The 26673-nt window shown below is 40.1% G+C and overlaps 1 protein-coding gene across 1 annotated transcript in view; it reads right to left on the reverse strand.

Annotated features, from left to right (window-relative positions):
- The window catches only part of cpm (carboxypeptidase M), a 109711-nt gene extending 84273 nt beyond the window's left edge, over positions 1 to 25438 (reverse strand). The window contains exons 1-2 of the mRNA XM_039769800.1: positions 25226 to 25438; positions 24917 to 25107 (exon numbers count right to left, since the gene is read on the reverse strand). Of these exons, the coding sequence (XP_039625734.1) occupies positions 24917 to 25085 (169 nt within the window). The 5' untranslated portion in view covers positions 25086 to 25107; positions 25226 to 25438. The remainder of the gene's footprint in view (positions 1 to 24916; positions 25108 to 25225) is intronic.
- Positions 25439 to 26673: the final 1235 nt, after the last annotated feature.

The raw sequence follows: 26673 nt of genomic DNA on the forward strand, positions 1-26673 counted from the left end.
CACACACAAATCTAAAACTTATGACCTGTTGTGCAACACCTCAGCTTTTGTTCAAATGTAATCAGTTGAAATGCAATGAATGACCTCAAACGGTGAAAAGGTAAGCAGTAAACTGCCCGAGGTTGAAATAAAAAGTTTAGTTTAGCAAAAAGTGAAAAAAGGAAAATTTCAGAAAATTACAAATGGGCCTTCTACTGGGAATAACTAATAGGTCACAACCTGCAGCAATTAAAGTTGAAACAATTTGCACAGGCCTCCCAACTTCTGCTGATTACTTAAAAACCCTGTCTGTCTGTCTTAAAGCAGAGTTGGAACAGATTCACATTACACCCTCTCAGATACTACTTGGACAATATTACACTGTTGAAAGCTATAAATTACAGTGATAATGGCAAGAACACAGCAATTAACAAATTAAATGACTTATGCTTTTCATTTAGAGAAACTGCAAAAATAAAATCAGTGTCAGAGAATTGGAAACTCGAATTACCTCTGATAGGAAGAGATCTGTCAGCTCAAAAGTCACAATAGCTTCAGACACAGTGGTTGAAAAAAAGCAAGTCTCTACTATGAAGAGGAGACTTTGTGCTGCAGGTCCCACAGAGTGAGTGGTGCGAAGAAAGCCATTCCTTAAAGAACAAAATAGGGCATAGAAATACTGGCTGTGGGCTACTACAGACTGGAAGAAAGTCTTGTGGACCAATGAATAAAAATTTGAAATCTTACGCCGTCTGGATGGTTAAAGGATGGTTCCTCAGTGTGCGGCACTAACTGTCAAACATAGAAGAGGAAGTGTGAAGGTTTGGGGTCCATTTGTGGAGTTGGTGACTGGCAAAAAATGACTAGCATTCTGAATTAAAAGTGTTACCAGAGTTTTGCTCTTATATTAGCAAAATATGGACACTTAATGATTCCTTGGCTAATTTGCCTTTGTTTGTTCTTTGCCTTGATTTCATGAAACATTCAGACACTAAAAACTTCATGCATTTCCGTAAATACAGGTAAAATTCCGTTACAACGAATATCTTTACAACGAAATTTTCATCACAACGAATTATTTTTATGGTCCCGACAGTTTCCCCATATGACACGAGTCTATAGAAATCTTGTTACTACAAGTACATTCACCAGATACTGCAGTGCCCAAAAGACTTTGAAATGCCTGACAATTATCCACAGAGCAGTTTTTTTTGTGGTCGCAGCTCTGTTGTGCACAACAATCCCCAAACAAACATTGTAAAAAAATTTCTCTCTTCGAACTTTGCTCATAATGTTTTTTTGACGTTTGTTTTTGGTGGTTTTCAATGATACCTTTTGCTTATTGTTCATCAACAATTGGAAAACATCCATTGGAATTTAAACGCACTGTCACCCTCCTATAGAAACGGCAGACATGAAAAACCAATAACAGTTCATATTAGAAAAGAAAAAAAAAAAAACCCTTTACATTTTTGCAGCTCTCGATTGCAGCAAAAAGAAAAAAAAGATGTTGACTGTGAATTTGGAATTGCCATCGACACTGTCAACTTTCTTGAAAGACCGAGCAAAAAAAAAAATCTCGGGTTGCAAATGCATGCGAACTGCTGCATTTGAGGTCATTGAAAAAGCAGTTGTGGTTCAGTGATGCTCATTCAAAAAAAACATTCCTATTAATGCGCCACTCATTCAAGAAAATGTGCGGTTTCTAAACTCTTGGGACCTCCTCCAACTGGACAACATACCGAAGAGTTCCTAAAGTGCGATCACCGCATCTGTGGAAGACTATTTATATGTTGCTGGGGCAACAGCAGGCTCACAGCTCTGCTGTGTCTCTCTGCCAAAGCAAACTGTGTAATGCAGGGAACAGGATTACTTGGCCATAAACCTGGCCATGACCCTGCCTGACTGCTGTGTCTGTTTATAGGAGAGTGGCAGATCATGCTACAATAAATAACCATGCTGTTCCTGTTTCAAGCTAACTAAAACTGGTTTTGCTAAAGTATTGAGGCTAAGCCTTGTGTTTTGGGGTGTAAGACAAGGACTTATAGCTCGAACCCGATGTTTTAGGATACAGTCCCGTGGCACCTAACTGCACCTGCTGGGAGCCTGCTGTTGACCTGCCCCAGCAACAGACACAAAACAATCTTACACAGACGCGGCAATTACGCTTTGGGACGCACTTCTGCATGACATTCCCGTTTGGGCGGGATCCCAAAAAGTTCAGAAACCTTACAATATGAAGACAACGACAACACGGATGATTCAGCTTCTGATTGATAACTGTGCTGCCCACAGCAGGCTTCCACATTTAGATAATGTTTGCATTGAATTCCCCCCACCCAATTGCACAGCAGTGCTATAGCCATTGGGTTTGGGCATCATTCGCACCCTGAAAAAGTGTGTTATAGCAAGGAAATGCTGAGAAAAATTCTCATCAGCATAACTTGCAGGCAGGAGAAGATTAAAATTAATGTGAAAGAAGCTATTGAAATGAATTGCAAACGCCTGGATGCAAGTTAAAGAAAGCACTATAGCTACAAATACAGAATCTCATTAAAACGAAATTTTCATTACAATGAAATATATTTTAGGTCCCTGGAAGTTCGTTGTAACGGAATTTTACCTGTACAGTAATCCCTCATTTATCGCGGGAGATAGGTTCCAAGGCCGGCCGCAATAACTGAATTTCCGCGAAGTAGGGACACCATATTTATTTAATTATTTAACGTGTATTTGGACGTTTTTAAACCCACCCTTTACTCTATTAATAACAGGGACAACTGTTAAGCAATATGAAAATCGGTAGACAAGTTTACCATTACTGTATAGCGAAGTACATGTAGCTATATAGGACGTGATGGTGATAAATATGCTGTGCAGTAAAAATGATGACGATTAGGGTGATGACTTTTACTGCGCAGTCGATGACTGTATTTTACGTCTCTTCAGACGGCGGTGCCATTTCCTGGGGCACCTCTTCCACGGTTTCCGAAGGTATATCCGTAGAAGTAGTAGGAACTGGAACTTTTTTGCGAGGCTGCAAAAACATTGTGATCGGCAGTTGCTGCCGCTGCATCTTTTTCCGGTCGAAGAGCAGCTTGTAGGTGGTCATGACGTCATCGACCTTGTTGCAAAATTGGACCGATCAAACCATATCGTCGTCCCATTCCTGTGACCGCTCTTGCAGATCCTTAGGAAGTCTGAGGGATCTGGGAATCAGTCAAAGCACCAATCACGGGCCCGATTAGAAAGCGGGAAGCTGTGATTTGTCGTCTCCCTCCCATGTACCAATCACAGCCCATGTTACAACGCACTTAGTCATCGAACTTGTTTTGTTGTTCTTAGACTAGGAAATACTACTACTATATTTAAAAACCCGCGAAGTCGTGAATCCGCGAAAAGTGAACCGCAAAGTAGTGAGGGATTACTGTACTTAAAACTGAGGTGTTCTAAAACTGACTGGTAGTGTGTGTATATTATATACAAAATACACACAGCAAAATCTTAGTAGCACTAAACAATTCCCTACAACATCTTATTCACTTTTTCAGTACCCTAAGTTTAAATGAGTTGGGTAACACTTGGGTGTTAAAGATCTGCATTATGTGGATCTGATATAGTAGAAAGAAAAGATTTCATTTGAGATTAATGAGAGAGGAAAAAAAAAAAAAAAGGATGTCAGAACTAAAGCAAGCATGAATACATACAAAAGTTCCAAAAGGACTTTTCACAATAAACAAAATTAAAGACCCAAAAATATATGCAGCCTATGATTAAGAAGAACATTATGACCTAAGATTCTAAGATTCAGAATAGGGATTGAAAAAAAAAAATACTTGCTAATGTGCAAGGCTAACTATTAGGTCAGTGTGCTGTGTACCCTGTGCAAATTCTTCCCAGTCTTGTATTTCAACCACTAGTCCTATTCCCCACCCACTCCCCCCAAAAAGATGCATGATATTATACCTTTCTAACTGTGCTTGTTTCAAAGTGGATACCCAAACCCACTCTAATTGCACTTGTTTCACCAAGGGGGGAAAACTCTTAGCAGCTGTTTGCTGGTCATCATCCCGTCCCATCCTGTAAATCATTTCTGGAGAAAACCATGAATTTTAGCTGACAACCGTTATACTAGTATTTATACATAATGCATGGCAAGTATGAATAAAATATAAAACCAAATAGCAGGCCACCGGTCATTGTCCCCCAAAAAAAAAAATGTAAAAAAAAAAAAATTATGACTTAACATGGTCAAAACTGTGTATAAAGGGAACGATTCATAGGGTTAAAAAAGGAGGTATGCAGCCTCCAATTGAACATTTACAATTTCTGTCTGCTCTCTCACTAGCAGAAAAAGAAAAATGGAAAAAACACACAATCATATTAAACAAGAAAGCCATTGCAGGAAAGAAGATAAATGGTTAGTAGTAGTATCCTTAGTACTGCTTAGTGGTATTGTTGGGTGATCGTTTGTGCATCTTTATTAAATAAAAAAAAATAAAATTCCTTCGACACGACAAGACTTTTTGGAGATAAGACTTTTTGGAAGAGAGATTAAGTCCCACGAGACGAGACTTTTCCTTGAGCTTTTTCAAGTCACACCCTCCTCTCAAAAGACCACGGTCCATTCAACTCTAATTCATGTGTATGCTTTTGTCTCACACACTTCCTGCATTCTCAGCTCTTATACATTAATGTTTTCCTCACTTTAAGTTCCCAATTAAAGAAGATGTATTATGTTCAAATCTTCTTGAAGAATTTCATCACAAACGGGTTATCTATATATATATAATTATTTTTATTATTATTATTATTATTATTATTATTATTATTAAGTACATGCGCAATCCGAGCACCGAGAAACGAGGAAGTCAAATGAATTAAACGCCAAAAATAATTGATCAGTTCCACATCAAATTGGTTAAATGCATCCAAAAATGTCACATGGTTACACGGCAAATTGGTTAAATGCGTTAACAGACTATGCAGAAACAGTTGGTGGTGACTGTGCAGAAGATGAAACCAACAACTTACAATGTCACGAAGAATATCTGCAACCATTAACAACGTCCAGTCGTACAACAAACTAAATACTGTAGAAAGAAGGACGTATCCAAGAAAGGTAATGTAGAACATCTTTTGTGGATAACGGACAACAAAGGAGATCTTTATATGCCATTCATATTAAAACATTAACAATTTCTGGTTAGAATAGCTTTTCTAACCAGAAAAGACAATTAACAAATCTCAGAGCCAAACTTTCGAAAAAGTCATTTTATTTAAGAGAGAAACACAAAATTCTCTCACGGGCAGTTATATGTTGTGTTGATGCATATGTAACAATTCCCATGAAAATAAAAATCTGTTTAAATTTTACAGCCGCATCCCCATACAAGAGCAGCAGAACCGCAAAGAGGCTAGCGTGTATCACAGGCCAGGGGTTGACAAGGAAAGCGAGCAGGGGGCAAAGCCCTCTAGTGTGTTAAAAATATTCTCCAGGGAGAATGGTTTACTTCTATTTTCTGTTATTGACAGCCCCAGTATATTTGAAATATACTGTACATTCCATCAAGCTTCCAAGGTCGAAAACTTTAGGCTACTGCCTCATTCAACTTAATTTTAAATTTAAAGCGTAAAGTATAAATAAAGTAAGATTATTCATCTTAACACTCCATAATATGATCAGTTTCACAGTTCCTAATATTTTCTAGATACTCTGTTTAAAATTGTCCTTTAAGCATGTGCTACTGCCAGCAGAGAGATACAGTAGTTAAGTCATAGCCACATGCGGTTTCAAATACTATGTGATATGAAGTTAAACCATGCCTATGCTTCATAGGGTATTCCATGACAATGACACACAGTTCAAATTAAAAACTGAAAGGAAACAAACTAGTGTAGGAGGCAGAGCCTACAACTATAGAGTGCGAAATGATATGCCTACCAATGTAACAAGATTCCCTTGGTCATAACAGTCAGATGTGCACTTGTTAGAGCTGCTGTCACTAAGGCTCTTATTACTTTTGAATATTTATAAAAATTGTTTTAAAAGTGTCCCTAGTATATATGTAGATAGAGTGGCGGGCGGCTGGGTGTGGTACCCAGCCAGGACGCCCTTGAGGACTGGAGGAGGGCTTGTGCCTCACCAGGAAGTGCTGGGAGGAAGACGACTGGGGACACCTGGAGGACTTCCTGGTGCGCAGCCGGCACCTCTGCCACACAGGGTTGCCGTTGTCCGTCTGTCTGTGTCCGGGTCCCGTTCCACAATAGTTACACATACGTATTGTGAGCTATGAAAACCCCTGAAAAACGTTGACAGACTACCTTAACATTGCTCCTTACCTTATTTGCACTCTGTCACGTAATAAACCTCACGCGCAGTACTACACATACTTAAAAGCATGTACAGCAACTGTTAATATTGGAATTGATTTTCTCTCTCCTTCCCCCACCCGCTGGCTGGGATTGGCTCCAGCAGACCCCCCGTGACCCTGTGTTAGGATAAAGCTGGTTGGACAATGACTGACTGAATATTTTATATATATCACATACTTTAATGTGACAGCCACAGTAATACTGTACCCTGCATCACCCATCAATGGCAGGTGCTCATAACACGACTGCGTTCTTTTCGGTTTTGTTTTTGGGGTGAGCTGATCCAGTGCTGGGAGCCAGAGGTTGCCCCGGCAACCTATAGGTGTTCTTCCATAGACGCAGCAATCGCACTTTGGGACAGTCCTCGGCGTGTCATCCTGTTGGGGGGAGCCCCAAAAGAGTTTATTGTAAGGTAACCATACATACACACAATTAAGTGGTTACAGAAAAGTCAATAGTATCATGCCAAGTTTATTATTCTATTGATTATTTCTACTAGTTACTGTGTAATAATGTTGCCAATTTCAAATCTGATCCACAGTGAGGTCACTGGCATTAATGTAAAACTACCTTTTAGTAATAATTAAACTTGCCAAAATGTTCTTATGTACAATATACACTGCCTCCTGAAAAAAGGAAAAGTCAGTAATCTTGACTTTGTACCTTACTACTTCAAGATTTTTTACAATTTCATGACATACTATCATACATTAGTGTATTACTGGATAAGAAGAAAAAAAAAAGAAAAAAGAAAAAAAAAAATCAGCTTGATTGACCAAGAATCACTTAGAATATTCATTAAGAAATATTACAATAAACATTTGTATTCATTACACTGTAATGTAATACCAGGGAGAATGTGGAAGGTGTTTTATAATTTATAGACACTCAAATGGACACCAAGACTGCAAAACATCAAGTAAATGCAAGAGTTCATTTTACAGCAGCAAATGAACACACACACACACACACACACACAGTACTCTGGGTTAATGTTAGCAGATCAGTCCATGTCTTTAAAAAAACTCCCAGGTTAAAAGTTGTTCAAAAAAAAGCAAACATTTATACAGCATATCCTGGCTAATTTGAACACAAAAAATAGACTACCTATCAGCAGGAAAAACATTATGTTTACTCATTGTAATAATTTGTATTACACATGGCAGTTTTTCAAAAAAGGAGTCCTACATATGTAAACACTTTATAATGAAAGTCTTAAATATGCAAAAATGAATTAATTCTACAGAGTCAAAACCATCCATCCATCCATCCATCCTCTTCCGCTTATCCGAGGTCGGGTCGCGGGGGCAGCAGCTTAAGCAGAGAGGCCCAGACTTCCCTCTCCCCGGCCACTTCTTCCAGCTCTTCCGGGAGAATCCCAAGGCGTTCCCCAGGCCAGCCGGGAGACATAGTCCCTCCAGCGTGTCCTGGGTCCTCCCCGGGGCCTCCTCCCGGTTGGGCGTGCCGGAACACCTCACCAGGGAGGCGTCCAGGAGGCATCCTGATCAGATGCCCGAGCCACCTCATCTGACTCCTCTCGATGCGGAGGAGCAGCGGCTCTACTCTGAGCCCCTCCCGGATGACTGAGCTTCTCACCCTATCTTTAAGGGAAAGCCCAGACACCCTGCGGAGGAAACTCATTTCAGCCGCTTGTATTCGCGATCTCGTTCTTTCGGTCACTACCCATAGCTCATGACCATAGGTGAGGGTAGGAGCGTAGATCGACTGGTAAATTGAGAGCTTTGCCTTACGGCTCAGCTCCTTTTTCACCACGACAGACCGATGCAGAGCCTGCATCACTGCGGATGCCGCACCGATCCGCCTGTCAATCTCACGCTCCATTCTTCCCTCACTCGTGAACAAGACCCCGAGATACTTGAACTCCTCCACTTGGGGCAGGATCTCTCCCCCAACCCTGAGAGGGCACTCCACCCTTTTCCGGCTGAGGACCATGCTCTCGGATTTGGAGGTGCTGATTCTCATCCCAGCCGCTTCACACTCAGCTGCGAACCGATCCAGAGAGCTGAAGATCACGGCCTGATGAAGCAAACAGGACAACATCATCTGCAAAAAGCAGTGACCCAATCCTGAGTCCACCAAACCGGACCCCTTCAACACCCTGGCTGCGCTTAGAAATTCTGTCCATAAAAGTTATGAACAGAATCGGTGACAAAGGGCAGCCCTGGCGGAGTCCAACTCTCACTGGAAACGGGCTCGACTTACTGCCGGCAATGCGGACCAAGCTCTGACACCGGTTGTACAGAGACCGAACAGCTCTTATCAGGGGGTCCGGTACCCCATACTCCCGAGCACCCCCACAGGATTCCCGAGGGACACGGTCGAATGCCTTTTCCAAGTCCACAAAACACATGTAGACTGGTCGGGCAAACTCCCATGCACCCTCCAGGACTCTGCTAAGGGTGAAGAGCTGGTCCACTGTTCCGCGACCCGGGCCGAAAACCACACTGTTCCTCCTGAATCCGAGGTTCGACTATCCGACGGACCCTCCTCTCCAGAACCCCCGAATAGACTTTTCCAGGGAGGCTGAGGAGTGTGATCCCTCTATAGTTGGAACACACCCTCCGGTCCCCCTTTTTAAAGAGGGGGACCACCACCCCGGTCTGCCAATCCAGAGGCACTGTCCCGATGTCCATGCGATGTTGCAGAGGCGTGTCAACCAAGACAGTCCTACAACATCCAGAGCCTTAAGGAACTCCGGGCGTATCTCATCCACCCCCGGGCCCTGCCACCAAGGAGTTTTTTGACCACCTCGGTGACTTCAGTCCCAGAGATGGGAGAGCCCACCTCAGAGTCCCCAGGCTCTGCTTCCTCATTGGAAGGCATGTTAGTGGGATTGAGGAGGTCTTCGAAGTACTCCTCCCACCGACCCACAACGTCCCGAGTCGAGGTCAGCAGCACACCATCCCCACTATATACGGTGTTGACACTGCACTGCTTCCCCCTCCTGAGACGCCGGACGGTGGACCAGAATCTCCTCGAAGCCGTCCGAAAGTCGTTCTCCATGGCCTCTCAAACTCCTCCCATGCCCGAGTTTTGCCTCAGCAACAACCGCCGCGTTCCGCTTGGCCTGCCGGTACCTATCAGCTGCCTCCAGAGACCCACAGGACAAAAAAGTCCTATAGGACAGCTCCGGTCAGCCGCCTCAACAATAGAGGCACGGAACATGGCCCATTCGGACTCAATGTCCCCCACCTGCCTCGGGACGTGGTTGAAGTTCTGCCGGAGGTGGGAGTTGAAGCTACTTCTGACAGGGGACTCTGCCAGCCGTTCCCAGCAGACCCTCACAACACGTTTGGGTCTACCAGGTCTGACCGGCATCTTCCCCCACCATCGAAGCCAACTCACCACCAGGTGGTGATCAGTTGACAGCTCCGCCCCTCTCTTCACCCGAGTGTCCAAGACATATGGCCGCAAGTCCGACGACACAACCACAAAGTCGATCATCGACCTGAGGCCTAGGGTGTCCTGGTGCCAAGTGCACATATGAACACCCTTATGCTTGAACATGGTGTTCGTTATGGACAATCCGTGACGAGCACAGAAGTCCAATAACAAAACACCGCTTCGGGTTCAGATCGGGGGGGCCATTCCTCCCAATCACGCCCTTCCAGGTCTCACTGTCATTGCCCATGTGAGCATTGAAGTCTCCCAGCAAAACGAGGGAATCCCCAGAAGGTATGCCCTCTAGCAACCCCTCCAGAGACTCCAAAAAGGGTGGATACTCCAAACTGCTGTTCGGCGAATACGCACAAACAGTCAGGACCCTTCCCCCACCCGAAGGCGGAGGGAGGCCACCCTCTCGTCCACCGGGGTAAACCCCAATGCACAGGCTCCGAGTTGGGGGGCAATAAGTATGCCCACACCTGCTCGCCGCCTCTCACCGGGGGCAACTCCAGAGTGGTAGAGAGTCCAGCCCCTCTCAAGGAGATTGGTTCCAGAGTCCAAGCTGTGCGTCGAGGTGAGTCCGACTATATCTAGCCGGAACCTCTCGACCTCGCGCACTAGCTCAGGCTCCTTCCCTTCAGAGAGGTGACATTCCACGTCCCAAGAGCCAGTTTCTGTAGCCGAGGATCAGACCGCCAAGGTCCCGCCTTCGCCACCACCCAACTCACACTGCACCCAACCTCCTTGACCCTCCCATAGGTGGTGAGCCCATGGGGAGGAGGACCCACGTTACCTCTTCGGGCTGTGCCCGGCCGAGCCCCATGGGTGCAGGTCCGGCCACCAGGCGCCATCGAGCCCCACCTCCAGGCCTGGCTCCAAAGGGGGGGCCCCGGTGACCCGCGGTCGGGCAAGGGAAAACGTCGTCCACAGTTTTTATTTTTCATTGGAGGTTTATTGAACCGCTCTTTGTCTCATCCCTCACCTAGGACCAGTTTGCCTTGGGTGGCCCTACCAGGGGCATAAAGCCCCGGACAACATAGCTCCTAGGATCATTGGGACACGCAAACCCCTCCACCACGATAAGGTGACGGTTCAAGGAGGAGAAAAGAAAAAACACACACACAACATATGTTTGCTTTTAAATATGACTGCAAAAGGTACTCTCATTCCTTACTCTGATGTTGCTGCAGATACTTCATTAAGTAGTACAACAGAGAAACAAATGTATATAATAAGTGCAGGATTTTCTTACGCATTCCAAATTTGCTCACCCTAGTTTAAAAAAAAAAACTGGCCTAATGTTTACACCAATATCAGGCTGCCTCCCTGCATCCCTCAAATTTGCATTATTATTTGAATATAGGAAATAAATATACAACCATTCAAATTATTTTAAATATTTATTACAACGTATTCTTGACATTCTCTAGTTCATTTTCTAAACTATTGCTCCTGGGGCATTGTCTTAAGTATTTTTGGCAGACTAAGTGACAAGTCACATCTGAGTTTGTATAACCTTTACATTTAATCATGTTAACACTACTATGCAACACTGTTTTTTTATTACGAAAAATCACCATTCCCTTGCACTCAAGTTACCAAGTTTTGTTACTATGTTGGTTTTTGTTTTCAACCAGGTCCAATGTTTTCTTTCCAACTCCTAATAACATGCATGTAGGTTCACTTCTTATGCTCTTATGTGGTCTTGCCTTTGAACATGTTCCTTGATGGGTTGATGATTTATTTTGGTTTATTGTGAAAAACCTGCCAGGATAGGCTTCCATATGCTTTATTTTTAAGCAAGACTAAAGATTTCAAAATGACATAGGCAATGACAGGATTACAGCAGGGACAAACCAAGATAACATTGTACCAATCCTGCCTTACTTCATCTTGTCACTGCAACATGTTTGTCCTGTACAGAAATTAAAGGACTTAAACACCTAAATCACAGAATAACTGTTAAAACATATGTTAAGATGCAATGCTCAGTTTTGATTGTCAAAAGGGATGAAATCATATCATGCAAAGCACAAGAACTGGACAAACAGTAAAAGACCAGCATTCTGTCACTGCAGTCTTCTTCTGTCATCTCTCCAGGTCACTAGCTTCTACCACATTGCACTCCACGCAAAAAGTATGTATTCCTCCAACATAGAAGTTAAAGTTAGTGATAGGCAACATACAATAATCCTGTCATAACTGTATAGGGCAAGTTAAAAAAAAAAATACAGTGTATATATATTTTGCACGACCTGCTCTATTCTTTCAGGAACCCTCTCCATTAAGCACCCAGTTTTCTAATATTTTAGAAATTAATCAGTAATGAAAGTGGCACAGTGATGCAATGTTGGAGGTCTATGTAGGGCTGCCACCTTATGGACCTCATCTCTTGGGTTTTAATCCTAAATAGGATAGTTGCTTGTGTGGACGGTTTTCATTCTTCCAGTCTGTAGAGTTTTTTCCTTCAAGTATTCTAGTGTTTCTCCTACCTTCTAATGATTAAATATAAAAATTAAAAATTGAATTGGACGAGGCTCAGAGCAAAAGGCTGACCTTTTATGCCGTTTCCTGATTTAGTCAAGGTCACAACCCGGAGTCCACACCCCTACATTCATGTATGTAACCCTGACAACAGTACACAATATGGCTTCTATAAAAGGAAAAGGGTACAAGACATCAGTTTTCAGCCTAAATCATGACAAAGTCATGGCCCATTTCCAACTTGGGGAAAGGCAGAAAAGTTATGGTTCTTTGTTCTTTTTGAATAATAGGAATCCGCTTTCCCCTTATATATTGAGGAAGTGATTAAAGTTAGTGAATACTGTAGTTAGAAACTTAAAAAAAAAAAAAAAAGGAGTAATTGAATATTAAATATTTCTTGTTTATTACTTCAGATTCACAAACATTATGAAAAGACGACCTATTTCAGTATAAGTTGGTGTGAGCAGGAACCAGCCCTGGAAAGAATGTGTGTCCATCTGAAGACACACTTTATTTTAGTAGGTCATTAGCTACCAATCAGACTAAAAGCATGCCTTTGGCTTTTGCTAGGAGTCCTGGGAAAACACTATAATCACAAAGACACAATATGTGAAAGATGGCAGATTACCCATATATTAAAAGCAGTGCTTTTTTTGTGCTACAGCTGCCAAAATAAACTTTGGTGGATGATTAATTCTGGCTATTTCATTTAACATGAAAAATAAAGAGCTGCAGCAATATGCAATTTCTTAATTGCCTAATAATGGTAAAATGAATGATGTAGCTTAGTATAAAAATGACAATTTTATTTCAAAAACAATGCACTGAAGAACACAGAAGCAAAACGTACAGTATCTATCTAGCAATTCAGGGCAATAAGCATGTGCCTTCTTACAATAAAAAATGTATTTCATACAATAAAAACTTATGAATATAAAATGTGTTCACCTAAAGAAAGATGGGCCATTAGGTATATTGCAACTCAGAAAACAGTTCCATTATGGAGAATGTTTAAAGCAGCCTTTTGTAAGTGGGAGCAGTTTAGTACAAAGACATGCTTTGTAACTCGTCTTAATTATCACTAATGCTGTTTTACCAGATTAATGCCAAACACAGCATCCGTCAGCCATAACCGCATACTGCATGGCACAGGAGAGACACATTGACTTTAATATATATTACCTGATCTATTAACACATAAAATACATTTTGTTTGAAATTCTGCTGAACTAATGGAACTTTACACAGAAAGGTCAAAAACACTTACAATTCTACTTTTTATGAATAAGGTATGTCCTTGGTAACAGGTAAAAGAGGGGAAAAAACAATGTTTAATTTAATTAGGTAATTATTTTCTTTTTGTACATAGTTTAAGTGACAAAAAAAAGTAATCAACATATCTAATAACCAAGAGAATTTGTCATTTTGTTTTACTCACTAAAATGCACCTTAGTTATATTAGTTATGAACAAAACACACATGAAAATAGCAAAAGAGAACAGGCATTGAGAAATTCTGTAACAAGCAGCTTATTACAAAGACAAACATTATCACTGTTAATTTACACAAAGTACTGGAATATCTCCTAATCAGCTTTACAAGCAAAAGAGTTTAAGACTCTTCAGACTTAAAGAATAGGGGGCTCTGCCCCCTGCTCACTTTGCTTGCCAACCCTTGGGTTTGGTTAATCGGATATACAATTTTAAAAGCGTTTTTTTTCCTCTTTGGAATCGTTGCTTTAACTGGTGCGGGACCACAGATTCTCATAGTGTATGATCCATTATTGTGTAAATCCACGCTTGGTGCATTGAATGATGCAAAGGTGAAAAGACTTTGTTTTCCACTCTTTGCCTTTTATTTCTGACCTCGATTTGTCCTGCTATTTTATCAATTACACCTGGTTCTGATGATTAATTTAAAGTGTCACAAAAGTTCTACTTGAACAATCGCAAACTTCGTAACCCCAAACACAACTTTCTAGCACCCTCTCCAACCACTCCTCCTCCAGTTCTCGGACCCACTTACCACATCAATTAATACCCTGCTATCAATCTTCCGTGCTGTACTCCACCCTCCCTCAATCGGACCCAACAGTCACTTAAAACAAAAAAGGCTTCAAACTTGGTTGGGACGCTACAATACTTTCGAATTTTACTGCTTTCATATTCTGTACCTTTCTCTGTATGTGTATCGCGCCATCGTTTGTTTGAGCCTTTCAAATTCCACTGCTTTCATAATCTCTTATCTGCCTTTTTTCTCTCCAATGCTGCTCTTTCTTCTTCGCCGAGAGCACAGGATCTGTGTGTGCTATGTGCCTTTACATGAACAGATTGTTTTGCTTGCCGTGCTCTTATTTGATAAAAAGGGCATGTCTTGCAAGAATCTCAAGTTTCACATCCCCGCGAGACGGCCCTGGGACAATCTCTTGGCACCAAGTCTCAGGTTTATGGTCCCTGCGAGACGCTCCATGACCAGTCTTTTTTGTCTCGTGGGTCTTTTAAATGAACTTCCGAGAAGATCATGTATCGTCACCCTGCTTTTCCTTTCCAGGATTTTTTTTTTTTTTTTAATAATAGAGAGACATTATATTCAATGACATGCTCAGAATTGGGTTAAGGAAATGTTCCTGCCTTTCAGAACATCTTTAGGTTGTACTCAACGCAACAGACAAATTAAAGAGCTACAGTGTGTGCACATACTAGCCCTGGGAGACACTGCTTTGAAACACTTACTAATGGCTTCAGAAAATTTGAAAGTGAAAGATGTACACATTCTATAACATACATAGGACTGAGGAGCTTAAATGCACAGTGCATTTTGGAAAAGTCAAGGCATTCAGTCAAAATTATAAAGGGAAATGTATCCTAATAGCCGAAGTTTGATTTTATGCAAACATAACACAGAATGAATTTTGAAAAAGGATGGGTGGGGAATACAAAAAAACCTCTTTCTCCTCATTTAGGAACTACATCAACTTTGCTATTTGCGCTAGCAATCTTACAAATTTTATATATAAATTGTGCACTGACAAAATATTACTTGCAGTGGTTTGGGTTAGGGGGGTCGTGTTGGGAAAATTGTGCACTTCATTTGAATGCAGCGAGTAAGAATTTTGCATTAACAAAAAAATAAAAGGTTACCGCTACACTGGTTTACACAACCATTCATTCATCTGGACCAACACACATATGTGCATGTACACCAATATGCAATTTTTCATCTTAACTTTAGCTATATCAGGATTTGAACTTTTAATAAAGGTTAATTGGATTCTATGTTAGTACCGCTTTCTCTTGCAGGAAAGGTTGTTAACTGGTGGCTTTAAAAAGTTACATTGTGTATGTGGGTGTACTTATACCATGTAGTCAACTGGTTTCATGTTCAGGTCTGGTTTTTGCTTAGAACTCAGTTTTATCAAAAAAAAAAGTTTCCATTTAATTTTCGGCATAGTAGTAAAATTTACAAAAATGTACAACTGTAAAAAAATACTGTCTTGATTTTAATTAACAAAAACAAATATCTAAATAGTTAAAAAAAAAGGTGAGGAAAATAAAAGAATTTACAAAAAAAAAAAAAAAAGTTAATGGGAGAGATGATGCCTTCAGTTTGTTGCCAAGTGGTACTGAACCAATTGATGTACACATCCATAGGCTAGTCTGCTGCAGCACTTGTTCTGTATAAATATGCGACTCGGAGCTGTACATTTCAAACATGTTAGGTTTCTGAAAGGTCATCTTTGGCAAGAGAACAACATCTGCAACAATAACCACCATCTTAGAATAAAACACAAATCACACGCCACTTCCTTCAAAGTAAGGTTTTTCTTAGAATAATTAACTCCGTCTGCAAGGAGGCACAACTGGCATATGAAAGCTTTTTTTTGCACTTCTTGAATGAACCTTGTGACTTGTCAGATTACAAGTGGTTTTTCACTAAATAGGAAGAATTTTTTACCAGAATAAAGTCAGAGAATTATATACTTTTGGGAAATGGTACAGTTCCTCCTGGAGGTCATACACAGACCCATTTCTCCTTTAAGGTATGATATTCAGATCATTGAGATGTGAGGATTAATCAATCAAAAAGCCAAATGCTTCTAATTTGGTTTTATGCAAATCTATAAACAGGCTGCTTCTGCATTTATTGTGTCAGGCAGAAAATGGTTGCTTCTTTCCCTCAATGACACAAACATGCTCCTAGACCTACAGTATGTTAAACCATTTGCTTCTGTTGCAATACAACACCCCACCACAAACTGCTCTGACCTCTGCTGTAATGTGAAAAACACTCAAATAGCTGAGGAGTTTCACTGTCCCAGTAGTATCAAGTTATTTGTTCTCTAGACTGGGATGCAGTATTGGGTAAATTATGGTATTACAAGTCTATCAGCTACCAGAAAGCATTTATATTTCTCTGTTATACAAAAAACAAAAAAAAAAATCTTGGGATGAGACTTTTTCCGGCAACGAGATATCATCTTTTGACGAGAGACCGAGAGACACTGTCACATTCAGCGAGACAGGCACGTCACATCATTCTTGCAACCTTTGTAAGCAAGTCCCGTGATACACAAGCTGAGCAGGTTGGAGATAATGGAAGTAGGAACATTCGAAAGTCTCAAAAAAACTGAGTGAAGTAACAGAAAAGCGAAAAAGAGATTGCATAGTGTTTGAAGACCAAAGGACAGGTGCTTTACACGCTTTTAAACTTTCGAAGTGCCACCCGAAATGCCAATCACAGAGAACGGAAGCAGCAGCAAGCCAGAAGATGATCAAACAAATGAGGTTTAAAAAAAAACCACCACACACAACCAACACACACAACAAAACTGTTACTTATTTCCCCATGTATCACAGTTTAAAAGGGGATTCAGAAGAGCGAACCTGTCACCTTGGTAAATAGTGCCACACACTGTTGTGAAGAGTGTGACTGAATAGGTTTGGGGTGGGGGAGGGCTTTGATATGCGAGTGAAGTTCAGATCACACGACATGGCAGCAGCAAGCCAGCAGCTGATTGAGCAAAGAAAACTATTTGTTTCCCATTGTATCGCGGTTTAAGAGCGATTGCAGAGGTGCGGCCACGTCTCCTTGGGGTGCATTCATCATAAATATCTACTTTATTGCCTTTTATTCATTAATTCTTAATTATTAATTAACACATTCATCTATAAACTCAATGACTTAACTATTTACTGAGCATATCCATTGTTTACATTAAATGCATTTCTCTTCTGAGTGCATTGGTTAACATGCATATCATGTATATCAACTACTAAGTATAATAGTGATCCAAAAATGTTGGCACTCATAAGAAAATAGTACACAAAATGGTGTCAAGATTATGTCAAAGAACACAAAGGAAAATAATGTTCCACGCAATAAAATATTTATGTCACTAAGGTGTTTCAGGCAGCAATGAAAAATAAAAACCAAAGTAAAACAAGGTTTGGGAAAGTACAAAAGCTATGCCTTGCACGTTATGCCAGGTTGTAAAAGTCAAGTGGCAAAAACGAAGTGGACCATGGCAAAGAGTTTAAGTATTTACAATGAAAAAAATAGGTTACTGTTATATTCATATTTTCATGCTGTGATTTTGTAAATACTGCAGTGACTCTGTTTGTTGAAACAGCCTGACATCATAGCACCACTGGCATATGAGAGGGATACACAACTGATAGCGTTTTAGGTTTAGACACAAATCTCATTACATAGCTTTACTAACAGTAGCTAGCTTAAAAGGATTTTTAAAGATTCTGAATTTTTGGGAGATCTTGGGACTTAATGTAAAGTAATCAGTGTACTAGTCTCCTCCCACCCCCCAATATTCAATCCTAATTAGTCCAATTTTCCTTTAAATCTTTCATCTACTTAATGTCCTGATCCAGCCCAAGGCCTTTGTGGCTTACCAGTACTGTTCCTATGCCAGCACAACAGGTATGTTTGCATATTTCTACAGACTTTCAGTGATTTTAGACTTCCGATAAACCAGGAGATAAAGTGAACATGAATTATATAAAAAATGTAATCTATAATACGCTACCGTGGCTGTTCGTTTCTGTCCAGGATTTTAAATCACCTGTAGCTCGCAAACCGTTTCACCTATTGACTTGAAATTTGGTACACATATACTACGTGATGTCTACTATCCGCTTTCGGGGTGAGGATTTTTATAACTCTTTTTATTTTATTGTTGAATCAACTCTTGGCAGCACGCAGCAGGGCGGCATTCTCATTCCTTTATAACGATGCGGGTTCGGCTCCACACTCCCATCGCTGTTTGGGAGCCTTTGAACCCAACACCGTTGATAATGTTACCGAGTGAGCTAGTCAGTGGAGGCAATAAACAATTGAGCATGGGGATGGTAAAAAGTGCAAAAGTACTTTTATTAAAATAGTCAACAAAATAGTGTTCAAATAAAATGCAGTGCTTTCCAAAGTTCAATAAATAAATAGAAAAAAACAATCCTTTAAAACCCAGAGGTTAAAATGTTTCTTAGGAAGCAGTCTTTAAAAACAAATGACAAACCCGGTGCTTCTTCCCTGTTAGCGTTAGCGTCTCACCTGCTTCTCCCATACGGGCCCTGCAACAGGAGAGACGCTCTCAATGCAGCTGACCTTCTGCCTACTCCTGCTGCTACTGTCACTACTGCTACTGCCAGTCGCCTTTCCGATCCTTGGCTCCGGTCGGCTCCCCCTGACAGTGACTTGGGAATTCCACTGTGACCAAGGCTCTCACACAGGAAACACCACGTCCCAAGTCCCGACTCCCGCGCCTTTCAGTCACTCCCACCCTCCGAAGCAAACTCTGCGGAGCGACCACAACCACTTCTTCCAGGTGTTGGCCAAACACCAAGGCTGCCTTTGAGCATTCACTCACTCGCTTGCTCGCCCGCTTCCTGCTGCACTGATTTGCTTGTTCCCTCTTCACTGCTTCCTGCTGCCCACCTCCGTTTCCTTCTCTCTTTCTTTTCTGTTCATTTTCTTTTGGTTCCTTATCTTCATTCTCCAAACCGACTCGCGCTTTTTATAATGCGAGGGGCCATAGCAGCTGTAGCTGTACCTGTGCACATGGCGAGAAACGCCCACACCTCAGATCACCCCGTGGCTTGCTATGGCCCAACACCCCCTTGCTAAGCGATTATTTAAAAAACTGGCCCTTACTGAGAACGCTGTGGACCCGCTATACCACATCCCTACCACCTTCGTAATCATTCTTGAGGCAGACTGAAGACTTAAGTGCCAGCTTAAGTGAAAAATTTAAGAATTGCAACAAAAAAAAACTAACTTAAATCAGTTTTAACGTGAAAAGATGCAGATGAAAGAGAAGCAACGGGCCACTAGGATGGAGAAAAGAAGAGCTGCTCAGGAAGCAGCAAGCACATCAACCTCTGAGCAAACAAATGCTAAAAACGTACAGAGAAAGAGAATGAAAACTAGGAATGATCAAGTCAAGTGTATTCACTGCACATTATCGTGCAGTGTGCCGTTACTGGTATTATATATTTTGAATGTTACTTTACAGTCCACTCTCATGCCACAGATTAGTAATCAATGGACTTTTCCCTTGGTCTTCAGGATCAACTATTGATGTGATATTTTTTTATTGGGGAAAAAAAAATAAAATTTTGTTTATTTACAGGGCTTTTCCCTGCTCCATGGATTCAGTCTCAGAAACATCCAACTCAATAGGTTTTATTTTTTGTAAAGTTCAGAAAGATGTTCATTAACAGGATTTTAAAGCACATGAATCAGTTCAGTAAATACCTGAATATTTTTAAAGGGTTTCTTAAAGCTTCAGTAATTAACTATGAGACAGCACAGTTTAAGAAACAATGATTCAATACTAAGCACAGTCATGTTCTCTATGAAATTTTCACTAAATATCATTACTTTTCTCCCCAGCTGTCAATCTACAATGAGGGACAAAATTTAACATCATTATCAAAACGTATGAAGTATGCCAGGCCACAATAAAGAGCCAGATCAGTATCCATAATCATATCGGACACCTGTGAAATGTACAGGAAGTGAAAAGTAAAGCCTCAAATACTGATCCATGGTCAAGCTCTAATGACTAGGATAACTAATTTTCAGGTCCCGTCCCAAAGAGCTTAGTTTCAAACTAATTGCTCAATCAAAAGCTAATCCTTTCCAACAAATACGTATCTTAAGTTGATCAGTTTTCATGACTGAAGTTTCTGCTAAACATTCCACTGCAATTAGGGGACTCCAAAGTCTATAAGATTGACTTCTTTCAATACAATAATTGGTACCTGTTATTTGCAGGTTTCCATTTTTAGTTATCTGTTCAATCAAAATTAAATTCTGAATGTTAGGAATTCAACAGTGCTTTAATATTTCATTTAATGGCATATTAGGGCTTTCATTCTGCTACACCAGTTCATTCTTGTATTGTTACATTTCTTCTCAGTGAATATTCTCTAAATGAATTGAATGAGCAGACTAGTAATTCTCAATGTTTTGTTTTGTTTTTTTTTTTTTGCATTTCATTCAAATATTATCAAGCCAAGTACTTCAAAACACACACACAGGTCTAAACTGGGCCAAGTTATGGTGAACTGCTGGTTGTTTTGTTATTTGCAGCTCTTTCTCAACACACAAAGCAGCTAAGAAATCAAGACCCAATTAAGGAGTCAATAAAGTGAGTTAAGACTAAAAGAAGCAATTAGTGGTTGGTATCCTTAATAAGCAACTTCAATTAAAATTAAGCACAAAATTTAGGTTGAAAGCAGCTACTGGTCAAGAAACAGTTGGCTTCTAATAATTCCAGCACAACTACTTTAGCCATTCTGGACAAACCAAAACCCTTCCAATTTTCACTGTAGGCCAATTGCTCCCAGTGGAAATCATCCAGATTCTACTGCCTTCAGGAATCCAGAGCTTCAGAAGAAGAAAGATCACTTAGAATATGCTCTAGGGGAATTACTGGACCTAAATCATGTCAGGGAAAAAAAATAAATAAATAACCACCAATCAGACCAGTTTACTTGGCTAATAGATATTTGTAGCCAAATTATCTGGACTTTTTAGTCTGCTTTCCTTCAGCCTTGAATCACTGTATGGTGATTGTAGTCAATAACTTATTTTTACCTATAGGTGTCCCCAATAACCAAACCTATTTAAAGCCTGTGCCACTATCCCAATAGCTACTGTCCCTGATGAAATATCAGCAAGTTGATCTGCTCCTGATAAATATGACATTGTAATTAGGAGACTCTACAGTCTAGAAGATTGACTTATTATGTATAATCAGTGCCCCTCATTTTGCAGTCTCCCTTTTTTTTTGATTAACTTTTTAAATTCTGAATGTTAGGAATTTAAAATCATTTAATATAGATGTAGAAGCAAGTCTACCCTCCACATCATACAGTGTTTCTTCTGAATTTGAAAGAAAAATTGCTTGTACTTGCTAAATGCTTTTACTGTCTCCAGGTCTGCACTTCATTTGGTTTTGGATTTGAATCCATGAGTAACCAAAAAAAGAAAAAAAATTCAAAACATTTGAGGAGATCAAATGAGTGACAAATAGAAGCTTTCACTTTGTTAATACAGCATAGCATTAAAAAGTAAGCAAGTTAAAAAGAATTACAATACAATGCCTGGCAGGAGACAGTGGTGTAATGTACACTCAACCTGTAGCCATGCAACCAACTGGTAGTTAAGGCAATATAAACTTTAAAAACCTCACAAACAACAGATGGACACAGTTTCTTGAAAACTGAACAGGGTTGCACAATCATCCTGGAATTTCTAGTCCTAGTCCTTAACTCAAGTTAACACTTTGAGTCAAGAGAGTATAATTAGTGGGCTCCCATCCATCAGCACCCACATGCAATTCTGAGCAATGTGCTTGCAAGAACCTGCCCTCTCTGATCAGTTACCAAATGTCTGACAGACAGTGTGGTACTCTGCACAAATGCAATTACACCAACAACGTTAAGCAAAACCACAGTGCCACTCCTGGAGGCTAATTAACAGCATTTTTAAAGGATACCAACTGTTTTAATGTGTGGGTAACACTTCAATGAACAATTAGCTGGAAAGAAAAACAGGAAACACTCATCACACTCTCAAAACCTGAAGTCCACCACCCCACTGACAATCCTCATGTCAGGATAAAACTGCTTAATCCCCTTGCAATAGCAAAAGGTCAGCATTCACAAGAAAAGTCTACACTTCTTTATTAAAATTACATGCCTCCTTGTTCAGTGCAAAAAAAAATGCTCATATGATCAAACCTTTACTACAGTTTTAAATACAGCGACTAATGCAATTACAACCTTCCTAAATTATACATGTGCTCTCCATATGGTATTTCTTTAATCTAATGATGTGCACAAGCTAAACAGGACTGACACCGTCTAAACAGCTTATACCTAAACTGAGCTACTTAAACATGTTTCATATGTTGTAAATAAATCAACTATGGAGAGAGCACCAGGTCTTCATTGACATCTAGACAATGTATTACAAGTACAGCTACAAAGCACATTATATTTATCTGAAAAGTCTGAAGTCTTACAGTATTTAGCCATTCCTTAGCATTGTACAGCTTATTAGTGCCTGAGCAGGAAATAGGTTGAGTCTAAGCCAATTGACTACAATGCCTCCAGTGAAGGAGGTGACAGACACATGGCAGTAAGGCTACTTGGCACAGTGACATAAGATGGATTAGCACATTAACTTCATAACATCAAACCTTCTTCTTGGGTTGATATGAGAGAGATGTCTAGGCAATGAAATTAAAATCCAGTAACAGACTTCTCTCTTAAAATACAACTTTAATAATGCACACCATCACAGGGGTCTCAAAGAATGAAATCATAATGCATGATAAACAAATAATCTATTAAGCATACATAGGAGTAGACACAGACGTTAGTAGAATAAGCAAACTGACTGTGAAATAAAATGGCTGATATTAAATATCAGTGATTAGGGACAGGAACATGCTGGAGGAGGAGAAAACAAAACACACACACACTAATTCAGCCTTCATTTGAACATTAGGAACAAAGGCAACTCAGACACCCTGGGTAGGCTTCAGACTTGTCATTCACAAATACTCTGCATTACCACACAGGGCCCCATATAAACATTGCTAGTAGTCTACATGCTTTAAGTCAAATGTGTTAACTTGCCAATATACAATATTTTCTTAACACTAAAGTCACTCCAGGGACTTGAAGATATTGTATGTTCAGATTTCAATACCTCAACACCAAACATGCTTTTTTTTTTTTTTTTGGAAAGACTCAATATATACCCAAGAACATCTGGAAATATTCCACAGCTTTTACAACATTTAAGTACATTCCCCTATTTCACGAAACTTAGATTAACATGTGTAAATTTGGATGTAAAGCACTATGAGCCCTGCAAGAGAAATCTTTAAAATCAGTTCAAAGCTAACAGATTTACTTCCATACATCTCCAAAATGTCTTTAAAAACAAAAACATAACAAATAAAAATGATGCACCAATTTCCTCATTATCGTGGTATTAATATTCATTAACTAAACTGCATATACTATGGAAGATATTCAACAATACAAAAAATGAATAATGAAAAAAAAAAATCTGAAATGAACTAAATAGATTCATCATTAACAAGTTGTATTTAAACAAACCTGTAGGCTCTCTAAACAATAATTCCTTTAAAAGCCTTCATAAAACATGAATAAAATCGGGGCCAGCAGTGATCATTCAGATATTGCTTTTGTATCTTTGCCCTTTTCAAAATTTTGCTATGCAAAAAAATACTTTTCTGAGCTGTACTTGTTCAAAAATCTCATCAGAATACATTGGGTGCCACAACATGCCTTAGAAATATCTAAATATTTAAGCTGGATACTTTATACAGGATTCACACATAAACATTAATATATAAATGAATGACTCTTGTTTCAGAAGATGTGACTACATTTTCCAGTTATGCAACACAGATTAACAGGAAATGGAACAGTCATGCTCATCATTAACACTAACTTTCTACAAGGATGTATTTCAAAATTGGGCAAATCCCTGTCTCAGAATATTGTATAATAGGGAAAGCAGTTTATAAACTTCTTCAGAATGATTCTGCCTTTATATATTGTCAACATTTTTGCAAATATTGGAAAATCTTAAATTTCTGAATGGTTACCTTGTTTCATTAAAAAAAAATATTCCACTACCAGAATCATTTAATACAGAAAACAATTCTCAAAATTAAAATTTTCAGTATCACTTTCTAGTCACATTGCAATCTAGAATAGACTAACCAAGAGCTTAGTTAATTAAAATATTTTGTTTATTTGCTTATGTAACAGGTTTGAATCAATTTCTGCATTTTTCTGTAATTTCAGAAACTGTATCTCATATTTCTTTAGAGATTAATAAAAGAATGACAATTTTATAAGTAAGCACAATAAACCTTTGAGCGATGAGATTGACTCCATCATACAAAACTTTGGGAGATTAAATCCAAATAAAAGTAAGTAAAAAAAAAAATGTCATAGTTCAGTCCAGCATGTGCCGCCACTACACCCATACGTCCTTTAAAGTTTGTGAAGCCTTTAAAATTTCTATATGTTTAACTCACTTCAAACTGAATTTTAAGAAGCCGAACACGCGAATACGAACAGCAGCCAACATACTCGGAAGCACTTACCTTGCACGGACTTCCCAATGCTGTGCAAATACGTGAAGGACGAGTAGTTTCTGCTGACAGCACTTAGAAAGTCGGCCACTTGCTTGCTGTTGTGATATTGAAAATCGAGAGCCCCCACCACATATGCCAAGGCTGCGAGGCACCAGCATCCCGGTAGAAAGTTCATCATCAACTTGAATAAAGACGTGCACCTAAAGGAAACGCCGACATAAAACCCCTTGTTACCAGTGTGTTGTGATTCTCCATCCTATATTTTTACACTACAGGGAACTGTCATTCAGACCTGCAACTTGTGCGTCCGCTACCCACCTAACTTCTAGCCGGTTCGCTGTTGTGGCCGTCTGCGTCCAAACTGAAACACTCAGCGTATCACTCCGCGCTCCCCAGTCCTATCCGACCCGTTTCAAATCATGTGGTCGGGGATCCAAGGCTCTCGAAGAACTAAAAGTCATCATTTCTAAGTAAAAAGTTGAGTTTGTCATGAGGAACTCCTCACTCGTCGCACAACACTTTATACGCGACTGCAAGTCTCCGCCCTCCATCGTCTCTTCAACTTCTTCCCTCCCTCTGCCTTGCCTCCTGTGGCCGTGAGTCGTGCGCCGCCATGTGGGAAAGAGTTTAAAAAAATCAAACTCACCTGGAACACAAATGCCTACCTATTAGATCAAAGTGAAAGGGACCGGCTATGAAAGAGGCTCCAACCTGCTGAACTTTATATTTAAACCATGTGTATTTACAGCTTCCGTTTAGTTAATTTACACGAATGTACACACATTACAAGAATTTGTCATAAGAAACGCAAAGGAAAATAGCATATATAAAGGTTAAATACGTATAGCCCAAGAAAAAAATGCCTACAAAGAAAGAACCCGATGGAGCGAAATGAACGTAGAATACATCAGTTATATGGGGTCAGGACAGCATTAACATACAGCATTTCTGAGCAATGCACGGAGTTTCAAGGTACTGTTTTCCGGTCTAGGGCTACTCCTGCCTTGGGTCTGTTGTTTGTAGACTCCTATTAGCCCAGTCCAGTGCGAAGATATTTTGAAAGGACAGAATCGCTAAATTTCCATTGAATGAACTATACGGGTTATCATTTGCGACAAGCCACTGACTTGTGACGTACGCATGCGCAAGCAATTACGGCTACCTTTCCTTACCTATGCATTTCAGTCAGGGCGGGACCTCTTTCTTTTCCACGCCCCCTTTCATTAGATAGGCGCTTGTGTCATGTTAGTTTTTTTAAACTTCCATATATGGCGGTTTACGACTCGGCCACAGTGGACAATTACCAGTATTCTCTTAATTGGCCAGCCATGAGCCACCCCTTTTCTCACCCGTTTACTCCAATTTAGAGCAACGGCGAGGAGGTTTCTAACTCGATGTACGATCTTTTTTTATTATTTTAACATTTTTAATACATTTTTAAACTGATGTCATCTTATATATATCGTCAACTATAGTCTACACCGGGTGGCAATATAGCACAGTGGTTCGAGCTTTGCCAATATAGGTCGTAGGCGCTGAGGGGACAGGGGACCCGCGATTGATTAGTGTCCGCGTCGCTACATATAATCGACATTACAAAATGATTAAAGTCGCTGATAAGTTGTATTGGTTGGTTGATCATTAGATAGCTAGATAGATATTTATTGTCATTGTCACTTTTACAAAGTAATTTTATAATAATCATACCCATCCTATTGAACCCATTATTAATGCACTTCAGGGTCTTCGGGTACAGTCTGTTCCGA

The sequence above is a fragment of the Polypterus senegalus genome, chromosome 11 (assembly GCF_016835505.1).
Source record: "Polypterus senegalus isolate Bchr_013 chromosome 11, ASM1683550v1, whole genome shotgun sequence".
Taxonomy (NCBI): Eukaryota; Metazoa; Chordata; class Cladistia; order Polypteriformes; family Polypteridae; genus Polypterus; species Polypterus senegalus.